Below are 25865 nucleotides of genomic sequence, written 5' to 3'. Positions count from 1 at the left end.
ATAAGTCCTTTCTAAAAAAAAGCTTCAGCAAATATACATATATAGGTGGCCTGAGTTCAACAAGCGTTTTGGTATTTCGGCTACACGTGCGCCAAATTGTGAATGACATAGCATGTCTAATTCAGAATATAATATGTTCATGAGATATTCGTGCTCGCCGTTTTTGTTTTTTCTTTAAACCAGCAAGTTTCAATTGTTCTTTATCCTCAGTACTTGGCGTCTTTTACAAAACTGTTTCAGTCGCAGTTACCAAACGAGATCGACGATGATCAGCGCCTGCCTGTTGATGCTGACTTTCCCTCGACGTGTGTGCGTTAGGACTTCGGGGTTAAAGGTTGGGGTCAAAGTTCTAGCTCCGTTGCGACGCAACGGCGGTTTACTTTTTAGCTCCGTTGCGACGCAACGGCGGTTTACTTTTAAACAGCTTTTTTAAAACACTTATTTAAATAAGCTCATTCTATTTTTCTATTCTTTTATTTATTTATTTATTTTCCTATTCTTTTTTCTATTCTTTTATTTTTTTTGTATTATTTTATTTATTCTTATATTTTTAATTTATCGTTCTATTCTTCAATTTATTCTTTTATTTTTTGTTGTATTATTTTATTTATTCTTCAATATATTAATTTATTTCTTGTTCTATTCTTCAATTTATTCTTTTATTTCTTGTTCTATTCTTCAATATATTAATTTATTTCTTATTCTATTCTTCAATTTATTCTTTTATTTATTGTTTTATTCTTTCATTTATGTATCTATTCTTTTATTCATTCTTTTATTAATTGGTGTTTTTCAATTTTGGATCTAATGGCACACCATACGGGCCGTTTTACTGGCGCGGATTTATACGGGGCAATCTGAACGACGCAAACGCGCCAACAACTCTCACAAAATAGACACCACGATACCAAATATATCCAGAAATTACGTTTTAATGAAACAGCAAATGAATGTAAATTTGTAACAATATTTTAACGGTAGTAAATACGAACTCATTATAAACTTTCTTTCTTTCTTAAGAATGAACACGACAACGTGCGTTTTCTTGGAGCTGATGTTGTAGCCGCAGTTAGAGACACGTTGATTTCACAGTTGTTAAAAACTGTTGTCCGTGAACGAGAAACAATTGCTTGGCAAGAAGCAGTTTGGTTTACAGTTCCAGATTCTGGCGTAGCTCAACTAAGAATATCTGAAATGCGCCGATGATCTTCTGTGGAGTCAGCTGGCATCGGCATCGGTGTCGCTGTATCGTAGTACTGTAAACTTGACACGTGTTTGTGACCAGTTATCTTTATGATTGGTTGTGGTGGAATGCCGGATTTCGTCAGGGTAATAATGAGTCCAACTGGTCATTCGGTATATTGCCTATCCACTGAATATCGTCAGCCGTTATCGAAGCGCAGACTCAAATTACGCGCGTTGTCTCTAAACAGAAAGTAGTTCCAGGAAATAGACGCGTTTACAAAATATGGTAAACGGGGCCCGGGCGTGATATGGAAAATTATTGCACGGCTCGCGCATCGAGATTCCCATAGCGTTACGAAGCCGGGTAATAAGAGGAATATGGCAAGGTACATTCTTACAACAACCATCAAGTATAAATGCCAAACCCTCACTCTTTACCTACGCAAACCAGAGACATAGTGTATAGTGACCTAAAAGCAGGGGAAAGGGGAAGAAGACGAATAAGAAGGAGAATTGTAAACTCAATGTCGGTTTTCAAAAGATACTTGCCGAATTGGACCGAAGTGGTAATAATGATTGTTGGATGCCTCAACACGCAACCACCCATTTACAAAATTACAGATTACATCGATATCAGTCAAATGATGGAGGTTACCGTCTACCAGGAACCCATCCACGAATATAGCTAATGGTCCGATCAAATTCGTAATAGCTTCGGTCGGAAGTGACTACATCGATATTGGTTCTATGCTTTTGCACACCAAGGTAAAAATCACAAATGCCAACGGGAAAATTTGGCTGTGGACGCTACTGTAGGGCCAGTGAACTTGTGGTTGTATTCGCACTTCAATGAAATCGATGTGTACATGAATGGGAAGCAGATTTTGGTTGCACATCCCACCTGATCAAAACGCTATTGAATTATGGAGGGAACGCAAAATCAACGCAGATCAGTGCAGCGATATTTGAAAAATGAATAACGCATCACGCACATCACGCACTAAGATGGTCGACATGATCGGGCGAATACACAGAGACATATTTTTTCAATCAAAGTATTTTCTCAACGGCGTGGAAATCAGACTGAAATTATCATTAAAAATCAGTTCTGCTATATCAGCTCAACCGAAAATCCCGCATTTAAAATTGTCTTCACCGACGCTACTCTTCTGGGTAGCTTTTTATCTGAAGGATTCTCACCATGGAGAATAATTTATATTTTATATTATACTCATGCGTTAGTCAACCCTGCTACGTGGAATTTGAGAGATTTCTCTACAGTGTGCGGTAAATGCGTTCGGTATTACTTGCTGCGCAGATGTCGAGGGGAACCTATGTACTCCGTAGTTGACCCTTCCACGTGTGATAGGCATGTATACGACGTTTATGTGAACAGATGTATCAAGAACTTTACCGAACTCAATTTATCTCTTTATGACAAATATTTTTCCCACGCAGTTTCACTGGGTGATTTATACTTTGAAATTTCAAACATATCACTTATACCTTCTTTAAACAACTATCGATTTTATATTATTTTTCTCTATTTTCTTTTAGGACAGATAAGCTATTCTGACTGATTAGACAGATTGTGGATTGACTTTTCAAGGTTACTCAGTTTTTTAATCGAATATGTTAATCAGTGTTTAATCGATTTTTTTTACTTTCTTTTTTCAGTAATATTAAACTATGCTGGAAATCTATACTCTATGTAACTCCGTGTAACTTCTTTTGTGTAATAAACTCTGTTAGTACGCAAAAACGCCGTGCATTTAATAACATACGCAGTGTGAGTGTTTGTGTATGTTAGCATCCATTATTGTTCAATCATAAAATTCATGCCGTGTGTGACGTCATTGCTACGATTAAAAAGAAAAATATAATTTATCTAATTTATGTTAATGTATTCACGACGTTCTCGTCACTCGCTATATTTCAAAATATTTGTTATGCAAATTTATTCACACAATCCCATTGTGACGTCGTAATCATTCAAATCTCCATTCACGTTAATTTTAATAATTTATGCTAGTTTATGTACACGTGCCCATTGTGACTTCATAATTTATGCTAATTTATGACGGGTTATATTGTAACGTCTTATTTGTTTCTACTTTATGAACGGATTTTATTGTGACGTCTTAATTATTTAAGATGCTCTATAATGTACACTTAACTACTGACTGTAAATTCAATTAAAATATAAACGTTTATTGTAGATACTATAATTTTATGATTGAAGCTGTATATCTTATGAAGCAGAATTGGAAACATAGAAACTATCTTTAAACACGTTGATCTCAGATTGGTGTGACTGTTAGATGTTAAGGCTTGGTTGGCAATCAGGAATAATCTTGTAAGTGGCTTTGTATTTTTGGGTACAATGTACGAACGATAATGAATGGTAAGAAGAGGGTAAATTTTGGCGAACAATTGAACAAAAACAAATGAACATGAACAAATAAGAATATAAACTTACACAGGTACAGTGTGAAACAACTTTGTCCATGAAACGCATTGTAATGAAAACAACATTGGTTGCCTCTCCTCGTAATCCTAACATACCTAGTTTGAGTTATTATAGGTGGCTGTTATCATGGTATACCACATAATATACTTTGTTAATATTAGAAATGTCAGATGCACCTTATTGTTCATTACAAACTTTATCATTTACAGTATGTCTTTCAACAAATTTTAATAAGTGTCAACCAAACAACCTGCATTCTTATGATAATATTGGAAGAATATAAATACAATTGTAACTTTTCACTTCTTCATATGAAGCACTATATGTCTATATATGACATGACGATAACGATGAACGTTAAATTATCGTTGGTTTATAACTAAAACCGGGCACCGTTTATGAAGTACGCAAAAAGATTCAGTTTTTAGGAGACACTTTACTTTATTGGTAGCACGTATTCTGCTGTTATAACTTTCGACCATTCTGCGTTTGCATTTTCTATTTTCAGTTTTTATAGTTTATTTAAGGTTCAAATTTGCGTTGGGAATGCGAACACAGTGTAACAATGTCGGCGCCGGTGAGTTTCTGTCATGATCATTTGAACACTGCAACAAGACTGGTAGGAGGTAATACCTCGGGCCAATGTATTTAAACATCAGTTTATTGGCTGTTGCTATTAGAGTAGTGAACCTGGAACCTGCCTGTCAAGTATGAACAAAATCGGCTGAGCCAAAAAGACACAGAAGAGTTAAAAATCTGTTACTAATGAAAAGATATCAATTTTGAGGTAAATTTCTTGATAATCAAAAAAGACATCCATAACACAAATATAAAGTTGTGTTCACACTCAAGTTGATTAGACTGAGCTATGTCTGAGCTTTTTAATCCTAGAATCGTGGAATGAAATACATTTGGCGCGAAAGTATTACATTTTGGTTGTTGCCATGGCAACGGTGAACAAGGATTATTTTTTTAGATTTTACTACCTAACTGGAGTGAATGTGTAACTTGCCTGCCAAGTTTAAATCAAATCAGCCCAGCAAAGAAATATCACAGAAGAGTTAAAAATCCATTTCGTGATGAAAAATTCTTGATATTAAATTTCTCGCTAATGAAATAAAAATATAAGAAAATTAAAGTAGTAACTTTTTGGCTGTTCTATGGCAACGGCTGGCCAGAAATGTTGACACATATTACCTACTAACATAGTGAAGGCATGACCTGCCTGGCCAGTTTGAGCAAAACATCGAATTATGAAATGTGGGACATATATGTGGCCCAGTACAAATCTTTAAGTCTGTGGCCATAATCATCCCTATGTAATCAAAGCAATCAACCAAGTCTGCAATACCTTTTCTTTGTATGAAAAAAGTGATTATAAAAGTCTTGAAACAATACATATATTGTCATATTTACATAAGAAAGAATGTTCTCAAATATTATTACGTGTTCTGTATTTATTTCAAAGTCCCATATGGATTAACGTAATATCACTTGTGTGAAAGTTCCTGAAAAATAATAAGCAAAATTTAATAAGGACAAATTCTAATCAGCATGTTTTTAAATTATTACTATATAACAAATTATCAAAATATCCCAAACAATAGTGCATATATATTTAAACAAATTAAAAACAGCCGGATTTGAAAAATCCGGGAACACTTCAACTGTTATTAATTTAATTAGCATATCATCATCATGGGTCAGCAAGTTTTGAATACGGTATCATAATATTGTTAAACCTTGAGGAATTAACGGTAACTATTTTTTAACAATGACAAATGTGATTTCAAGGAGCAAACCTAAAAACACTAAAGGTTGGGTCACAAAGTAGACATATGACAAAAGTGTTTTTTAAACATGTCATGAAGTAATTTCGTGTGTATGATTGTACGAACACTGTCTTACATACTTCGTGGTATTGTCATGATAATATTATTATTTCATCATCCCAGGCCAATTGATTGCTGTATTATATATATATTTTTTTTCTCTATACTTACCAATAATTGGAAACAAGACTGTACCAGGAATTGGGCAATACAAGTTAAAGGACTACCGTCCGGGCGTACTCCTGAAATCGACGGCTTGCCCAATGAGTTTAATAAAAAAAATGATGGCATGATTTAGGTGAGGATTTTCATCGGGTCTTACTTACGTCCATCATTGATGGTATTTTATATGTCTCTACTAACAGAGAGTTTGTTACCCTTCTACCCCAAAAAAGGTGGCAATACTTGTTTAAAAAAATGTCGCCCAGTCAGTCTATTATGCAGTCATTACAAAATCATCACAAAAATCTTTTCATTGCGTTCTGTTTTGTTCTCGGCAACATTATACATCCTGATCAAAGCTGTTGTGTACCAGGCAGGCATATACACCCCAATTTTACCATGTTGTGCGACTGCTTTGATTATGTAAATGAATTTACATGTCTTCGATTATAATTGCACTTCAACAGGGTTAATCATACATATCTTATGAGCACTCCGAAAGAATTTGGCCATGGTGACCATTTTATTATTATATCATTGGGTTAATATACAAACAAGTTTAATATTGTTTCGAATAAACAACTTTCTCAGTGCACCCCTCCACAAACTATTCAATCTGCGCCCAACGCTATGTCATGTGTATTGTATCTTTTCTTGATAAAATAAGAAATGAAAGTAAAGTAAATGGGTTAACAATAACAGCAAAAACAAGTAATGAAGACTTTGGTGAATTGGTAAATTGGCTTAATATCTACAAAGTTCAATCAGTAGTCCTGTGGGTCGGCCGCAGGTCTAACTCCGTTGATTCGCCAAATCAAATGGAATAACAATGTATCAAATGGAATAATATTGGCCTGCAACTACTCGTTTTTTACCTTGGTAACAACAATGATTACACTGAACAAAATGGACCGAGCTTGTACAAATAACTGAAGGTAAGCTTGAATATTGGTCATGCTTTTTGCCGGGCATGTCATATAGAGGGCGCACGTTAATTGTTAATAACGTTATTCTTTCTTATTCGATGTACCGTTTTACCAGTCGTACTCCGCCTATTGACACTGTTAATTACATACAGTCTTTACTTGTGATTTGTTATGCCATGGTGGGCATTGGGTTGAAGTCATGTGCATGAAATACATTCACAAATATGTATATTCAGACTCCAGACATCCTTGTTCATGAGTTATCATCTTACAAAGTAGGTAAATGCAAATACACAGCTCACTTAATGTTTACCAGCATTGATATGTTATCCTTTCATATACCTACCTTTTATTCTGATCTGAAATGTTGAAATTCTTTAGATAAACGCCATAAGGTAAACACCGGCAATGTTTTCACTGTTCCTTGAGAACCTATTTATAATAATCCTATGGTTTTACACCCATTTAGAAATAAACCGTATGTCTTCGAACCTTTTGTTGATGCTGGCGTCACCAAAGTGGGTGACTTGATCAAAGTGCGAGAAAGGGGTGGTTTCCGTCTCCGGTTTTAAAACAGCCGGAGATAGTCTTTTATCTGCCCCAACAATTACCATAACATTGATCTATATAATTCCGATGATTTAAATATATCTCTGTTTAAGAAGATTTTTTTTATAATTTTATAAACATATGACTGTTTCACTCTATGCTCAACATCATACTGATAAAATTGGTAGTGTGTGACGCGACATTTGAGTTTCGACAAGCGAGTTTAAGCCAAATTTCCAAATATCCAAACTAGAAGACGATCTTCAATGGAGAATTCTTCATGATGCCTACACTAAAGGTACGTATATCTTCAGTTCAAGATTAGAACAGCACGATAAATGCCTTGTTTGCGACATTCTGGACCGAGTTTGTACAAAAAAACATGTCGTATATAGGGCGCACATTAATTTTAATGACGTTATTTTTTTCTGATTTTGTTTTTACTTGCGAACTTTTTATGGCATGGGCGGCATTGGATTTCTTTGGAAACTTTGTATCAGCCGTTGAATAATAATATTAATAATAAGAATCATATTAATACATAAGGGATCAGTAACATCGGTTGTAGATGGTCAGAGTGCAGCAGACACAGTCACATGATTTACTTATTATTTTATATGTTTATGTTCTGAAAATTATATTTGTATATTTTAAAAATATGTCCATTATATTTTAATTAATATTTTACTCATTTGTTCTTGACTAGTTGCCAAGATTTACCTACGAATTGTATTAGTGTTAAATATGTAATCTTTGTCACTTTAGTTGTTTCAGCTAAACATCACTGAAATAACTAAAGTATATTTAAGTTCAGGATTATTTTACATTTTAATTGGTAGCTATATTATAAGGTTATTACGAACATACCTCAAAGTATGCACGAAGACAGTACAGCTGCAGTATCGACCGACGCGCAGCGGAGGTCGATGCAACAGGGTACTGTCTGAGTAATAACCTTACTATTATACATCTTTTCCTTTCAAGGATACATCATGGGAATGCCGAAATCCAAAATGTTTAGAACAGAATCAGCGAAATTCTTTGTATGGCGTCCGGTCAAACCCTGATGGCAGCCATGTTTGTTTTATTATTAGAGGACGCTTACACGCGTCATCATTCCATAAAATAGCGCAAAATTACGGCACGATGTAACTTATGACGTTACGGTAACAGATGTATAATAATATAATATTAATCTGGCTTGGACTAATTTGGTTCGTGTGCCAACATTTCACATATGTATGAAAACAAGTTCAACATACTATTCACAGTACATAAAGATTAATGTATTATTTAATATTTTTTGAAAATATGTCTGTTTGTTTACATTGATTACAGGGAAGCAAATCATGCCATGATCATGAAGAAACACCCTAACTTGATTTACTAATATACATCACAATACTGTCATGTATATCTGCATACTATATTCATCGTCGATGGGTTGTCAGTCATATCACAGACCATACGTGTCAGGGCTAAGGTATCACAACAAAATGCACTGCTTCATGGTTGTGCAAGTGCAAGCGTAGACATGTTTTCTTCCTGTGGTTTGTTTAGGGGGAATCTATACATGACGTTTAACCCCCCCCCCCCCCAATCAGTGCGATCCGCTTTGACTGCCAGCACGTCTGAGGACTACTACATGTGATATTTAATATGAACAGGAGCCCCCTTAAAAATAATTTCTGTCAGTAGTTAGTTTTATAACAGCACGTACCAGCATGCTACTATTAGTCCAGATTGCTATAGAAATGGCGCCGGCAAGGGGGAGATTAGAATGATTCTGTGATTGCACATTATTCAGCCTTAAGGCGGGCAGCTTTTTGAAAATGATTTTATAAAGTGTTTCGCCCGAGTAAAATGACTGTTTTTGGAGTGATTGCGTTTTCCTGGTGTTGCTAATATTATTAAAATTCAAAATTTTAGGTGAAATATGAAGGTTGAAGTAGGTTGTTCAAGGCACAAATGCTCAAATTAAAACTAACTTCTTATAAAATATGGTGAAAAGACAGTTTTACATCAGGCTAGTTCTGTCAATCATAACTCGTTTTCAGGTGATTAATGTAATCGTCACAATCCTACAATTGTGCTGAAAAAGGGGACACCTGCTTACCAGTATTGTGTTTGTGTAGTCTGATTATTATCAGGTTAGTGCACAGACAAGCTGTACCACATAACGACTGTTGGCATGGCAAAAACAGCTTATGACTTAATATCAGAATGATGGTGACCAATATTTCGCGGCATCTTACTTTCGAGGCCGAGCAGTAGTCATTTGATACACAAAGTGCATATTCATCATTATGGGGATCAATTATGAGGATTTGTATTTAGTTGATCCAAAATTGAGTAGTACTGGTGAATCTAATATTTTTAACATACTTACCATCAATATCTCTGTATAAATCTAAGGCACTCGGTAATGCACTTAAGATGACAAGATGTACATGGGACAATATACATTTCACTGAAAATGGCATTGACTGACAATGACAGAATGCTTCTGTTATCATATTACTAGCTGTTCAATAATGACCAGACACATCAACTCGCCAACACTGGTTGTTTTGACATCATATACAAATTAACAAAACTGTCCTAACATTTTGCCGAAATATTGAAAGAAAGCTAAACATTACAAATTGATAATTATTAGATTCAGCTGGAAAGCAGGAAATCTTCATTTTCGGCTCCCTGCACCCCAATTTCTAATGTTTTACAGTTTTTACAGTTTACAAAATACATTTCGCAACTGAGTTTATGTTCAATAATTCAACAATACCTGTCATGATTTGCTATTTTATGGGGCTCTCGAAAAAGCGAATTATAGTTGTTATGTCTGGCAGCCATACGTAAACTATTAGTTTTCTATTAATTGATATTTTATGATAGACTTTTATTTTATTTTACTCGGCGCTTGTCCTGTGATACAATTCCTATGTTATTTTAGATTGTTCAAAACAATGTTTAATATGTGTACTTGTTTCGCTATTGTCTCCGTCGATGACATGACGACGGGATGTATTGAGGCTAATTCCTAGGTTTCTCGAATTCTCTGTGGAGAACGTTTTAATTCAGTTTCAGTTAAAATTGATATCCAGGTTTCACAGGAAAGAATCGTATTTTCTTGCCACTGAGCCGTTTATGAACTTAATCAGATATTCAGATTATTGTCATAATGAGACCATAGGGTAAAAACTCATACATATAACGTATACAGATGACGTATAGCTTTAATGACTTGTAATCAAGATTTTAACCATTGGATTCCTGTTGAAAAATTCCATCTCTAATTGCTTACCTTACGGAACCAAAGATGTTGTTAATTTTGTTTCTAGTACCAAGGCCATGCAGGTAAATTACTTACAGAGGCATCTTTACGATGGTCACGTGAACTTCATATTCTTAGATTTTTTTCCTAAATAATGTTGCTCATTTGGCATACTTGTTGTAATGAATTTTGATTAACCCTTCTCAAATCTACCACCATTCTATATTCTATTTATGTGTTGGCACTGATGACAATGATAGCCAAGATACTGCACTCTAGACATTACACATTCAATTTGCATTTTTCTGATGATTTGAATCTGCCAATTTACAAATTTGTCAAAGGCAGTGCATATAAATAAATCAGTGTTAATCATGCTTGGCGTAACACAATTTATACAGTATCATGCTCAATGATGTATCTTAAAAGGCACATACACAACTAGGAATTTTCTGCTCAAAATAAACCACTGTAAAAACAATGAATGCCCCGTTTGTGGCGATCAAAATTCGCTTCAACATATTGGATTAAATACTCGTTTGGATCTCACTTTGGCGACGCACAGCGTTTTATGAGAAAAAGAAAGTCAAACTCTTTGTTAAAATTTGTAACACAGTTTAGTCGTATATTGAAGTATATGAATTGTTTGACAAACATAAACGAATAGTTCGGATATCTAGATATTCGTGAACTAGCCTTCTTTTTCGTCGTCTGCTTTGAGACTGGAACGTGGGATCGTAACATCTTCATCGCTCTTATTCTTTATTTTCGTTTTTCAACCAACACCTCACTACGTCACAAAAAGCGCGCATCATGAAACGAAGTAATAAAATAAAGAAGTACACACGCACCACAGGTGTCATTTTAAACAAACACTGTGATTGTGGCAACATTAATATCCGTTATAACCAGTATGGTCATGGTCACCATTACTTGGACAGGCAACAAATCCTGGTATTGTCTTAACAAACAAGTCATTATTTAAATGTTCAAGTATAAAACTAACAACCAAAACCCTTTTTAACAATCCCATTTTCCATGAACTGTTTTTTCAACTTTGGTGGAGTGAATACAATCAGCGATTTAATAGACAGTGAAATGAAATCATCACTGTCGGATGCAGATTAGCATAGTGTTGCCAAAATTTGTTCAAAACTAATTTTAAACCCAAGTTTAAAATGTTTGCTTGATGCCTTATCTATTACATGGAAACCCATGATGCACATTGTAATAAAGCACGATCATGTTCACATCTAACCTCATACTATAGTTTTGAAATAAACAGGCTGGTTTGTCCCTGGCGTGACATTTTCATTCAACGGATCTTCAATGGTGAGTCGTTCATGCAGCGCATACAACAGACCAGTGTCAATGTTCAGTGACATGCATTCTGCAAACTGAGGTTAATCCACTCCTTGATGTCTTCCTGCCATGTTCTTGTTGGCCTTCCTTGCGGTCTTTTACCTTCACATATGTCCTGGATGAGGTCTCTTGACATCTTTCCTCTGCGAACTTGGTGCCCAAAAAGGTCAATTTTATTTTTGTCACTGTCTGTATGTAAGGTTCTGGTTTTTGTTCGCTCGCTTGAAAGTGATTTGTGACTCTAGTCCATACATATTTATTACTTCTTTTATCTTTCCATGTTATTCCCAGCAGCCTTCGATGGCATTTCGTTTCATGTCCGTTATTGTCCAACTTTCGCAGCCATGCATGAGAATACTTTTTACCATGGAGTTCAACAGCTTTATTTTCGTTTTCGTAATAAGTTTCCTCATCTTCCAAATTATTTCCAGTTTGGCTAAAGCACTGGTAGCCATTCCTATGCGTTGCTTGACTTCTATCTCATTTGTTCCATTCTCTGTAAAAGTTGAACCAAGGTATTTGAATTCTTTGACTTGTTCTAGCTGCTCTTCGTTTACGTGAACTGTAACATTTTCCTTTATGCTTTTTCCGCTGACCATTACTTTACTTTTTTCAGAAATGATCTCCATTCCATATTTTTGAGATGTTCTGTCCAATTTTCTTGTTATTTCCGCTAGTTCTTGGCTACTGATTGCCATAAGATCTATGTCATCAGCAAATCTCAAGTTATTGATGGTAAGTCCTGCACATTCAATAATGCATTCTAAAAACAGGTGGAATAGTGTTGGAGATAGAATACATCCTTGTCGCACGCCAACTGTGCTTTCAGACCAATCGCTATAGCTGTTGCCAATCATAACTGTTGTTTTTGCACATCCGTATAATGTTTGTATCAGTTTTATCATTCCTTGGCGAAGGTTGTGTTTTTTCATTGTGTGCCACGAGGCTTCATGCCAAACGCTGTCAAAAACTTGTTTGAAGTCCATGGAGTTGTGAAGGACGGTTTTTCTGATGGTTTCTTTGGTTTTCACATATTAGTCTGAGGTTCAAGATCTGCTCTACAGTACTGTGGTCTTTCCTAAAGCCTGCTTGTGATTCGTCTAAGATGTTTACTACTTTAGGTCTTATTTGGTTAGAAATGATGTTGAGTAAAATCTTGCTTGGATGACTGATCCACCTAATTGTTCTGTGGTCGCTGCATTTTTTGCTGATATCTTTTTATTTTTCTCTAATCTACATGAATAATGTGGATGTCTTTCTTTTGTTTGTTCTTAACCAGTTGTTTAATATCTTGATAGAACTGTTCAATTGCATCATCATCGCTGCCTGTTGTCGGCGCATAGACTTGGATGATCATCAAGTTTTGTGGTTTGCCTGTTAATCTGATTGATATTAATCTGCTGAACATAGGTGTGCATTCAATTACTGACTTTAATGTTTCCTTCTCTACTAATATTCCGACTCATTGAACATGCTTGTTTTCATCAACGATGTACCATATTTTGTGACCTTCGCAAGTTGTTGTCTCGCCAATTCCCGTCCAACGCATTTCTGAAATACCAACTTGGTATTTCAGAAATCTTGAAGATGTTACATTCAATGGTTGAGATGTCATTAACCAAAATGTCCAGCTTCTCTTTGTCTTTCAGCGATCGGACATTCCATGTACCAATACATATGTTGTTCTTAGCTATCAGGAGTCCTTTTTTTGGTTTCCAAAAAATAGCTAACTTTTCGCTGCCACCCCTGTGAGCGTCAACAGACAGTGTGGCCGTTTTTACCCTGGGCCCTGACTGATCCAGTATGGCTTTTTTTTATGTCATGTCATAGGTGGTTCTTTGGCAGGAAATACTGAGTGGTGGTGCCACTCTCATCTCCGTCATTGCGGTACCATGTTTATAATGATTGATGTCGCCTAAACGTTGTCTGCAGTGAAACTACGAATCATCCACTTAGCCGTCGAGCTAGCCTGAAGCCATTGTAAAACCACAATGGAAAAATCATCTGTCCTCAGGAGCATCTAATACTCTGTTGCCGGTATCTTCGCCGTTGCCTTGGTACGGGAGGCTTAGAGGGTGATATGTGTTGCCCAAGGACAACCCACAAGCTAGTGGACCCCACGATCACCTTACACCTTCTGTAGACGATGACAAGTCACCTGTCCCCGCCAATTAAAAACTGAAAATTAAAAATCACTACTACTGCCTATACACGCAGGGGTAGAACATTTGTTCGCGGAGATCCGTCATTACTTGGTAGTGGTCTTAGTTGGTCTATTATTGTTCTTTAACTGCTAAAATTTATACCTGCTAAAAGTTTGCTGCATTTTTTGCATTTTTTTTTCAGTGATCGCCAAAATTGTGTGAAATATGGAATTGAGAAATAAGTTGTTTAAGACACAAATAACCAAATTAAAACGAACATCCTACAAAAGATGGTGTAAAATTTCAGCAAAGCCGACAGAAAAACAGTATTACATCACGCTAGTTCTGTCAATCATATTGTATTCAGTTGATTACTGTATTCGCCAACACAATCCTACAATTGTACTAAAAATGGAACATCCGCTCACCAGTATTGTTTTGGTGTAGTCTTATTATTATCAGCTGTACCACGTAACGACTGTCAGACATAGAAAAAAATCCCATGAATATCGGAATTATGGTGATCAATTTTTCGCGGCATCTTACTCAAAAGATCGGGCAGCTTATTTGCTTTGCCAGTTTTTATTTTAGTTGACTAATATTTTTAACATACTAACTGCTTTCCGGGCATATAATATAGTTGTTTTATATCTGGTCTCCATTGTTGTTGTATTTTGCTAGCTATAAAATATTTGGAAATGCGTGAAAATTACGTTCTCTGTGCCAGGTTCGGATAGTCTCTGTGTAAATATATTAACATTATGTTAAAATATTAGGTTTTTATTATTTGATAGACTACTATCTTATTCAACTCGGTGATTGTCCTGTGAGATAATTAATATTTGATTTCATGTTGTTAAAAACAATATTTAATATGTGTACTAGTTGTGTTATTGTCTAAGACGGTGACATGAAGATGAGGTATGTTGAGGCTAATTTCTAGGTTTCTGGAATTGTTTTAATAACTTCGTGTGTATTTCAATAGGGAACAACCTCATTCTGTTTTAGTTATAATTTGTAGAAAGTTTTCACATGGAGGAATTTAATCAGGGTCTTCGATTTTCATAATGAGACCACATGGGTTAAGACATTGGTGCAAGAAAATACGAAACAAATTTCCGGCTATTTGGCTGCGAATTCAATTTTTGTCTCCGCAACTAAGACGCATTATATACTTAAAGCCTGCGTGCGGTTATGATATTTCCATATTTATTTGTTTGGGCTCCATAGATATCATCAAGTATTTTCTTGACAATATAAAGCAATTACCATGAGGTACAAATATTAATCTCATACAGATTTGACTGTGTTCTCTTGTGTACTTGTCAGCTGTATTTTAGGGTACTTGTCAATTCTTTGTCAGGTATGTGTTTGAAGTAGAAATGTTATAATGCTAGGAACACTTTTCTATAAATTTATAATATGACATTCATCACGTTTAGTTGAATCGGCAAATTGTGTAATAGTGATATACTATGTCTTGTCAAATTTGGAATTTGAATATTGTTTTCCGACGTTATTTACTATCTAACTCATCCATGGTTGCTGAATTATTAGATTATTGTCTAATCTAATATCATCTGTATATATTGGACACTGCACTCCATGTTAAAATTATGAACACTCAACACATCTTTAACTACTATAGAATTTGTTATGTAATCATAATGAGTCCATACTTTGGATACCCTTATTTCACCCGATGTCAATTCACAAGCTTAGGGTGACGTGTGGTTTGTATATAGTTATGTGTACTGCCAACGTAATTCAATGTTATCTGTCGCTCAATACTTGTATTTAAATTGCCAATTCATAGCAAAATATGTTGAAATGGGTGTATCTTAGTTATTGAATTCACTTTACATGGGAACACTGACAGTTCTAGTTCTGCTTCTTGCTATTTATCACTCACATCACAGAAAATGTCAAATTGACTAACGCAAACGGTATGCAAGATACAGTTTGCAAACTAAAACAGTCATGAATATAACAAACGCTACAGGTTACCGCTTAATTCACCTCCGAGCTAATGGACGTTATTGCGGCGCTTACGAATTCCGTGGTAACCCCAGCTCGTATTTACTTTTTCCAAACAATGGTGCTTTTGACACTAAAAAGTCAATCACTATCATGGCGTGGGTTTGTCCGTATGGTAATGCGGGGCCTATCTTCTACTTCGATCCAAATATTACGAATGGTGGTGTTCAAATGACGCAAGAAGCAAGTATTGTGGCACCAGGGGAGTTGTATGCACGTGTTAGATTTACTAAACGCAACGGAGCTGTAGTACCACCATTAGACGTACATATACCAGCTTTGAATAAATGGTATCATTGGGCTGTTATGTACGATTTTGACAATGACACTGGGTATGCGTATTTGAATGGGAATTTGATAACGACTGGAGTTTTTACCCCAGGAGAAATAGCAACTGAAGCCTATATGCCCAAGAATGGTTTAATGGTCTATTAACTTGTATACAAATTTACAATAGAACATTGACTCAAGATGAAATCTTGTCAGCCGCGTTTCACTTTGAATGCGAATGTGCCGGTAAGACACTATATCATTTTTATGACGCACTTTGAGATATTATAATATCGAACGACTAATCATGGGAACAATTTAAAATCAACCATGCAAAATAAGTTCTAATGCATCCTGTCCACACTCTTTTATTGTAGTTGTGAAACATGACCCTCACATAACTACTTTAGACGGGCGTGATTACACTTTCCAAGGCACCTGTTGGTATACACTTGTAAAGGACTGCTCCAGCAACAACCCTCAGTTTGAAATCACGGCTGATTTAGCACCACGAGACGATGTCGGTGATAAAATTAGAACCAGAGCTGTTGCCATCAATGTTACAGTTGGAAATGAAAGCGTTGTCGTTAATCAAGGCAATGTTGCGACTGTAAGTAATCACTTTCGATAGCATCGATTATGTGGTCAGTACAAGGTTCAATTTATATACTGTTGGGCATATTAGTGTACAAGTCAGAACTTCCAGTTACTGATGATATCTGTGTTGGTAAACATGTACGTACAAAAAAATAGGAAGACTACCATTACTGACACCGAATTTTGAAACATTTGTATTAATAAATTGTACATGCAAATATGACATGTTGGAAATATTATACAGTGTAGACTTTCCACAGCGAATAGAATTTCAAAATATGAAATCAGTTATTAATCACAGAATAACATATGATCCCCTTTTCTTTCAGAAGAGTGATGACAGTCTTGAAAAAATAAACATTGTACATGACGATGACATGGCAATATTGACTTTCAACGTGAAAGACACAACATTCAAGATATTCTGGACGGGAAGGAAACATGTTTTTAATATCGAATTCACTGGTGATTATTATCGCGGAAAGATGTGTGGTTTGCTTGGTAATGGTGACGGTGATGCCACAAATGACTTTCAGAAACCCAACGGTGTCATTGTAAAAAATGTTACTGAGTTTGGAGAGAGCTGGAAAGTTCAAGGCAAACAGTAAGTATGAAAAACTGAATGAATCAGAATATCATGATGGACGATTGATGAATAGATTGATTGATCGAATATTTTTTTTATCTTGCAGATGTTAATGTACACTTACAGTCAACCGATGGTCAGTAGCCTCACTATATGAATAATAAAGCTTAGTTTCGTCGAAAAGAATATTTAGTTAAAGTCACGGGTTTGGGTGTATACTATGTTTCTATTCTCTTTGTTGGTGCAATAAAGGGCTTGCAAAAGCGCAGAATGGTGTCTGTGCGTTTATTGGCATGTTATACTGATGTGCCACTTTTGAGGAGTAACTTTCCACTTGAATACAAGTTTAAAAAAAAATACAAAATAAGGTAACAAAAATGCATGACTCAGATCCGCTTGTGAAATTCCGTAAATTTTACTGCATTACCTTGAAAGAACACAAATCATAATCAAAGGAAAATATTTTGGCCAGATATGTGACGAAAGTTATATATTTAGAGGTAAATGTATGAAAGCATTGAATCCGTTTGGTGACTCGGCAATACATATTCGTCTGAAGACAATTCTGAAATTAGCCTCTAAATGTTTATCATTTCCCCGAATTGGCAACTTGGCTCAGAGAACATATTGTTATTCTGTAATCAGCCAAATTAAACAATGCGTCGATGTGAGGACATATTATACGATTTACACAAGGATAATCTTAATTTTATTTCATTGAATCATTCTGATAAATGTATTTACATTATGGCAAACAGCCACAATAATCATGTTGTTTGTGGGTATATATTAACTAATAATAGTAAACAAATTCAGTAATGTAGTACTAGTATGTTATTTGCCTTTTAAATAACATATTTTTTTCTGCAGTTTCTGAATATCAAAGAATGACTCAATCTATGTACTATTTTTATTCAATTAACAAAGCAAGAAAAAGAAACAGAACAAATAGGTACAGAACAATCACAGATAAAACATTTTATCAGAGTAAAGTCAAAAATTCCACTTATTCAACAGGGAAATCATCACATTTATTTATATGATGCTTCATAATATTTTTACGAGTTGCATTGTATTTTTCAATTTTATAAATATTGAACACCAAATGTTTTAATACTATGAAACTGGGTAAGGTGTCTTGTCATCTAGCAGTGTAAATAGCCCGTTTAGCAAGCGATGTAACCTGATTTGTAATAGTACTAAAATTACCATCTCCAGGTAGGAATTGATGTTTATCCCGAAGACTGTCTAGATTTAAACTTGTGCCCCAATTATGATAAACTTAACCCCAAATATAATATTTCTCAAAGGTTTAAAATAAAACGCACGTGACTTGGTTTCTATTGTAACCTTGTAATACAGTTATAGTCCAAACTTTGGTAGTATATTTCGCTTTTCGGGGTAAAAAATCCTTGTATCTAGTATTTGGATAAGTATCCTTGTGAACATTTTGCTAATAACTATATTTTTACAATCACTAGGAACACTTACTGGGAGAGTGGGTCTAACAACATAAGAACATTTAATATGCCAAGTGTTTGGAATTGCATCTACAAACCCAAACTCATCTCCCTTACGATTTCTTGGACATTTTCGGGGGGTTATGCATATTTACTTCCGACCATGCATGAAAAATAGACTCGTAAAAAGGTGGCAAGTAACATTTCCCTATTAAAGAAAAACAAATTTGCTCCACCAACCGAATTAAGACACCAAACTTATCCATTGAGGGTGGTATTTTTTATTGCTTTTGCACCCCTTTTAACATATCACCAATCACAGTGTTTCTGGCGATCTTAATCGGACCGTTCAAGAGTAAATAATAAAACATCAATTTAGGTTTATTTAATACTGATTAAATCGCGGAAATAAGGTTAAAAGTATACAAGAGCTTTGAAATAGCTAAATATACAATAACTTATATTTCATCGAGTAAAGACAAATTGCGACAAACCCAAAAATTTAAAAGCTTTCCAACTGACACAAGATATTTTTCATGGAAGTCGCAGGATCATTGTTATATGAAAAATATATACCAACAATTTTAACACAGTCTGAGGCCAAATCTCGAACAAAAGTGGTGAGATAATCTGCATGAGCAGTGTATTTCACTTGATTTGAAACAATCTTAATACCATTTTATTACTTTCAGTAATAGCCTTTAGCAAAGGTTCCACACATAAAATAAACAAAACAAGGCATAAAGGGTCACCTTGTCTTACACCCCGATTCATGTTAAAATACCCAGTTGAAAAGCCTTTGTTCATTACAAAACTTGAAATATCAGGGTAGAAACAATGACTTTAGTTTATAAATGAACAGCACAAATATATTGCCATTTCAAATGCCTTTTCAAAATCAATCCAAATAAAATTCTAAGTATATTCCTGTCTTTTGTGTAGTTCATAAGATCATCTATCAGACGTGCACAGTCACCTATATATCCAACTTTAACAAATGCAGACTTGAGTTCAGAAATAAGGGAGGGCAATACTTTTCCACTCTCAGGGTAACACAATTAAACGCAAACTTATAATCCAAATTCAACAACGATATGGGACGCGAATTTTTAATATATTTGAGGTTCTTTTTACTTCTTTAGGAAGTAGTGTTATCACTGTCAGCCTTCGTGTAATTGATTATTTTCATACTCCATACCCAAAATTCAATGCTATCACCAAACAGGAACCCACCAAGGCCCAACAATTTTGTAAAATTCGGCCCTAAGACCATCATTCCTCGGTGTTTTATTATTTGGAATTTTGCAGAGCCTCGTAATTTTCCTTAGATGTAATTGGACCCTCACAAAGATGTCTGTCTGATTATTTTAAATAGGGAAATTTTCCCGATTACTGATGAAATATTCTTTTCCGTATGTATTATATTTCCTGATGGCATTCCCAATGATTTTTATAAAGCTGCCAAAAATATACTTTTTCCCGCTCTAATGTTTATGTTTAATGTTATTTTGACACTGGAGTCTTTCCAAATGAATGGTGCAAAGGAATAATAGTACCAATGCATAAAAAGGGAAGTATGACTGATCCACAAAATTACAGGAGAATTACCTTATTAAACTCATTTAAAATTTCCATACCAATATTGAATATAAGACTGGTCAATTGGGCAGATACTACGGGTTTTCGCAAAGGTTATTGTTATTGTCTTGCATGTTATGGTTCAAAAATATTTGAGTAAATCGAAAGGTAGATTTTATTGCGCATTTGTGAATTTTAGCAAAGCTTTTGATTCAGTAGACCATAACTTATTATTGTATAGACTATGTATAGAGGGTATTAGTGGGAAAATGCTTATTATTTTGAAGTCCATGTACAAAGATGTCAAAGCCTGTGTTAAATTGCAGCAAGGTATTACAAACAACTTCTCTTGTCATGTTGGGGTACGTCAGGGTTGCATGATTAGTCCATTTGTATTTACATTATTCATCAATGAACTAAGTACTATGTTAGAAAATTCAGGTCACGTGGGAATTCAAATCTCACAGGAACTTTTAAATTTATTTTCACTTGTGTATGCAGATGATGTGGCCATTTCTAGTGATTCTCCTATTTCGTACACTTTGGAAAAAGTCGCTAAACTTAAGTAAAACAGAAATCATAGTTTTTTAGACGCAGGGTCATTGTTAAGAAAAGTGAAAACTGGGCTTTTGGAGGGACACGGATTAATACAGGGAGTTACTACAAATACCTTGGTTTATTGATCTCTAGTAGAAATTCATGGTCAATGGTTGCAAATACATTAGCAAGACAAGCACAAAAAGCGATGGGGGCAATTTTTCGCATGATACATAATACTGGGATTCTTCCATATAATGATTATTTTAAATTATTTGATGGTATGATTTTACCAATTATGAGTTATGGGTCAGAGATCAGGGGACATAATGAGTATCGGGTAGTAGAAAGAGTCTAATTAAAGTATTGCAAAGCTTTTTTAGGAGTTAAGTCATTCACATCCGACGTTGCAGTAATTGGAGAGTGTGGTAGATATATACCCTATTTATAATTATACAGTGTATGAAATACTGGCTAAGACTATTAACTATGCACCCAAGTGTGGTTTTGGCAGGGTCCTGGTGACCCTGAAGCCTTTCTCTGTCAATATATGTTCTGGGCAAATGATATATTTAGACAAAATTGGAGAGCGGAGGTCTGTACAAAAGACAAACTACGTACATATTGTAATTTCAAAATGCTATTCCAAGGGGAAGATTATTTTTTAGTAATGTTAAATTGAGTAGAACCTTGTCATGCTTTGGATGTTTCAGTCATGTATTGGCAATAGAGGGCGGCACGGTCATGGGGCTATAAACTATGTCAAGTTTGTGGCATGATGGAAGTAGAGGACGAATATCATTTCATTATGATATGTCCTCTATACGAGATGCTTAGAAAGCGGCTCATTCCCATTTGGTCTTAAACAAATCCATCTGTAAATAAGTTTTATTCTTTAATGTCATGTAATTCATTTGAAATTATTAGTAACTTAGCTGTTTTTATACAAAATGCATTTAAGTTGAGACAAGATGTACTTGACATTTGACCAATGATTTGTTGTATCAGTATTGTAATAAAGAAAAGGGAACAGTGGCCTATAAGAGCAAATTCATCTGAGTTTTAGTCTGATTGGCTATTTTAGGCCAAGAAAATATTTAGATTTTTTACCCTATTTCGTAGCAATCGGCTTTCGACCTAGTTATACATCATTCAATTATATGGTCATATACTTCTTCTAATGATTTCCTTTTGCCTCCAAGCCTAGCGGACAGCTGTTCCGATAGATCCGAATTATATTTCAATTCCAAAGCTAGTTTTTCAATGTTTAATTTCAGAATTGTCTTTCTTTTTTTCTGCAGCTCGTTTCTTTGAATAGGTAATTGTAAGATCCCTTATACGAAATTTCATAAAATTCAAAATTAAAAGGATATTTCTAAGATTTTTGTATTCTTGTACTGATAATGGAAAATTGTATGTGATTGGTTTGTTTTGATTTTTACGGTAATGAAGAGAGTAATTGTTAAATTATTCGACTCCAATTCTGGTTTCATTGAGGAGGATACACAGAAGATTGCAATGATTCACTAACCAACAAGTAATCGATTTACTCTGTATGAACTCGGGTCGGTAACGACTCCATGTAAAACAACTAGAGTTTGGACATGCCCGATATCAACGAGGCTAAAATTCTTCATTAGTTTTTTATACCAATCTAATGATCACCGCCATTCTCATGATTGCCCCATTTACGATTCAAAACAATATCCAATGCATAATTATGGCCATCTCCCCAAATTATTTGAGTATCAGGAGTTATATCCATTTTGAGCCGGTTTTTGTTACCAATGTCAAAAAAATACAATGATCAAGTTCGTAATTAAGACCATATGTATTTACAATATGACAATTGTTGTCTTCAATGGTTACCTGAATATTTTGTAAAAACCCTTAGAATCCCTAATAACACTATTCACCTTGCATTATATATTTCTAATAATATGACACCCCTTGCCCCCCATCCCGTGAGAAAATATCACATTACCTCTAATCTGTGAACACCATAAATGATATTGTTTTCCAAACTATGCGTTTTTTGAAGAAAAATAATATTAGCTTTCAAGTCCCTGATCCAGCTGAATATTTTCATTCGCTTTATATATCCCTGTAACCCCCGAATAAGATAATATTCAATTTTTATTGAATGATACAGTGCATCTTTCAATAAATTTGTGTGGTATACCTGTGATGATTCAAACTAACAAATTTAACAGTATGTCGTTGAGCAAATTGTATCAGGTGTGAACCAAATAAACTGTAATTGTTTGTAAACATTGAAATAATATAAATACAATTGTAACATTGCATTTTTTAAATCATACATATTTGAAAGTACAAAACATACTGAACTCATATCTGAGGCCGGTACTTTAAAGCAATTCAGAAAAGGCACGTCTGCGTCAACGTTCAAATCCTTCATTTGTCATTGGTAACACGGTGACTGGTTAAAAACCCTAAATAACATTTGATATGCTGACAAAGAACAACTAAATAAATCGTACAGAACATCGATGATGTATTAATAAACGCAGTGGAATAGTCAGTACAATTTCAGAATATCAAAACGCACATGGTATGCCATACACTAATGAGTCATCATTTAATGCCCGTAAATTGCATGAATAGTATTCATCATAAAAACTGTTCAATGAAAATAATATACAATACTCATATGTAATGAAAATTTTCAGTATTACTAACGAATAGACTGCGAAAGACGAGGTAACAATAAATCGGCGTCGTCAATAACACAAAACGCATGTGTCTAATTTTCTGACGGTCAGTAGATAGCATAAAACTGGAAATACACAATTAAATTGGTTCCTACCGTGATTTTAGACGACTCAAGCAAACAAGGTTCTATTTATCTACTGCTCTCTACTATTACGGTGTGTGGTGTCTAACACAGATTCCAAAACAAACGCGTATTTGACCTTCGGGTCCTTAAAAATCGGCAGCAGCCACCATATTTCGTCTACAATCCAAAATACCTATCCAAAAGATGTCTATTGGTGGCGCTATAACCAAAAGCTGAAACATGTGCTGTAACAACTAAAATATCTCACTCGATTTTCGCTAGAACATCTCATCCCTTTTCGTGGCGCATCACGAAATGGAATTGTTGAATACAATTGCTGTGGGGTTGTCTGTAAAATTAAGGTTTTAACTTTAACACTTATACATACATACATTTCTTATATAATTTCACAATAATATGCATACATACAGTATTGTCAAACATTTCCTGTGTATTGCTTAGTAATGTTCTCTTCATCAGCGGCCATACAATCAGTGAGAGCTGCAAATTCATGAATGCCCCAAGGACAACAATGTTTGCCTCAATGAGAAAGATGCCAAACTAGTTTTAGATCAAACTCGTGCCTACTTCTATCCAGGCTGAGCTAGATAAACATTTCAGAGTTGGAGTATTGCTACTTTGTTGTATGGAAAAACCAGGGAGTGCACATTGAAAGAATATATCCAGGTTCAACATTCAGTCTTATAAGAGGTACTTGGATACTATTACACAAAACTACGTGTCCCTACAAGTTGTTTAGGTGACACTATGGGGGCGATATGGAGGGGCGCTGTTCACCGTGACGTCATAATCGGATTTGTGCAAAAACGATGACATCACAATGGGGCCGTGGATAACTTATTAGCATAAATGATGACGTCACAAAGGGGATCCATGCAAAAATTAGCATAAATGATCATACATGGCCGTCACAATTGGATAAAGTGAAAACACTTTTAATTTGAGGGAGTAACGAGGTCTTCGTGAATAAATTAGCTTAAATTATCATAATTTTTTTTATTATTGTTTTCAAATCGGACGAACATTGACGCCACACTTCTGAATGCATCGTAGAGGGCGCTCACATACACACACACCCATTCATGCTGCTTTTTACATACTAACGGAGTTAATTACACACAAAAAAGGTAATACTAGTAGGATCAGTTACATGGAATATAAAAATATTTGAGTAAAAAATCAAAATGGATTAAAACTTAGTAATATAAGAATAATACATAACAGTATACTTTTTTCGAACGTGGTTAAGTATTCGATTATGAAAGCAAGTAACATAATAATAATAACATTTATAATAATATTAATACGCGTAAATGAAAGTTAAATGGACTAAATACATAGAGTATACATTTTTCGAATGCAATTAAGTATTTGATTATGAAACTGACAAAAGAAGGGTAAAACCAGATAAAATGAGTTGTTGTTGTTTTTTGAGTAAATAAGGAAATGGATTAAAAACTGAGTATACATTTTTTGATCGCGGTTAAGTATTCGATTATGAAAGCGAGTAACATAAGAATAATAAGCAAAAAAATTAATTGAAATGGCTGAAATACATAGAGTATATATTTTTTCTAACGTCCAAGGAAAAACAAGCAAACTAGATTGAAATAAATTGAATAGGGTTAGGGGTCAGCAGAAAAATCACCCAGTGGTATGATTGGCAAACACCAAACACCAGAGAAATCATTCTATATTTGCTGCTGTATGATATCAGATAATTGAGAACCCATTTCGCGTGCTGTCAATTCACAGGAGACTAAACACAATTCAGGCATTGATTTACATCGTCAAACGAGCACGCTGGTATAACGATTGGAATATCCTCCAACCAGATCTGGGTGGATGCGTTGAAATGTGGAATAGCACAATGTTATTTTTTGAATATCAATTTAGCGCAAAGCCTGATCGAGGTATAGACGAATCTCATTGACCTGAGTGTTGCCGTCATCGTCTCTGTGAGCCATTTTGGATCTCGCAACCCAGACAATTGGCTTGGATGATGCGACGAACCAGGGTACAGATGAAATAAGCGACAATTTACTTCATAATCAGTTTATCCAGTGGTTTCCTGCTAC

The 25865-nt window shown here is 34.9% G+C and overlaps 1 protein-coding gene and 1 long non-coding RNA gene across 2 annotated transcripts in view; one reads left to right on the top strand and one right to left on the bottom strand.

The window, feature by feature from the left end:
- The window catches only part of LOC146747498 (uncharacterized), a 50184-nt gene extending 26222 nt beyond the window's left edge, over positions 1 to 23962 (bottom strand). The window contains exon 1 of the long non-coding RNA XR_014928943.1: positions 23797 to 23962. This is a non-coding gene — a long non-coding RNA (uncharacterized LOC146747498). The remainder of the gene's footprint in view (positions 1 to 23796) is intronic.
- LOC144343131 (SCO-spondin-like) lies at positions 15885 to 17507 on the top strand. Its single transcript, XM_085496618.1, has 4 exons — positions 15885 to 16359; positions 16589 to 16821; positions 17138 to 17412; positions 17501 to 17507. Exons 1-4 carry the CDS (start codon positions 15885 to 15887, stop codon positions 17505 to 17507), a joined length of 990 nt encoding a protein of 329 aa, XP_085352744.1.
- Positions 23963 to 25865: the final 1903 nt, after the last annotated feature.

Source organism: Saccoglossus kowalevskii, chromosome 3, assembly GCF_978046115.1.
Source record: "Saccoglossus kowalevskii chromosome 3, keSacKowa6.1, whole genome shotgun sequence".
In the NCBI taxonomy this organism is placed as follows: domain Eukaryota; kingdom Metazoa; phylum Hemichordata; class Enteropneusta; family Harrimaniidae; genus Saccoglossus; species Saccoglossus kowalevskii.
This window is presented reverse-complemented; position numbering and strand designations above follow the sequence as displayed.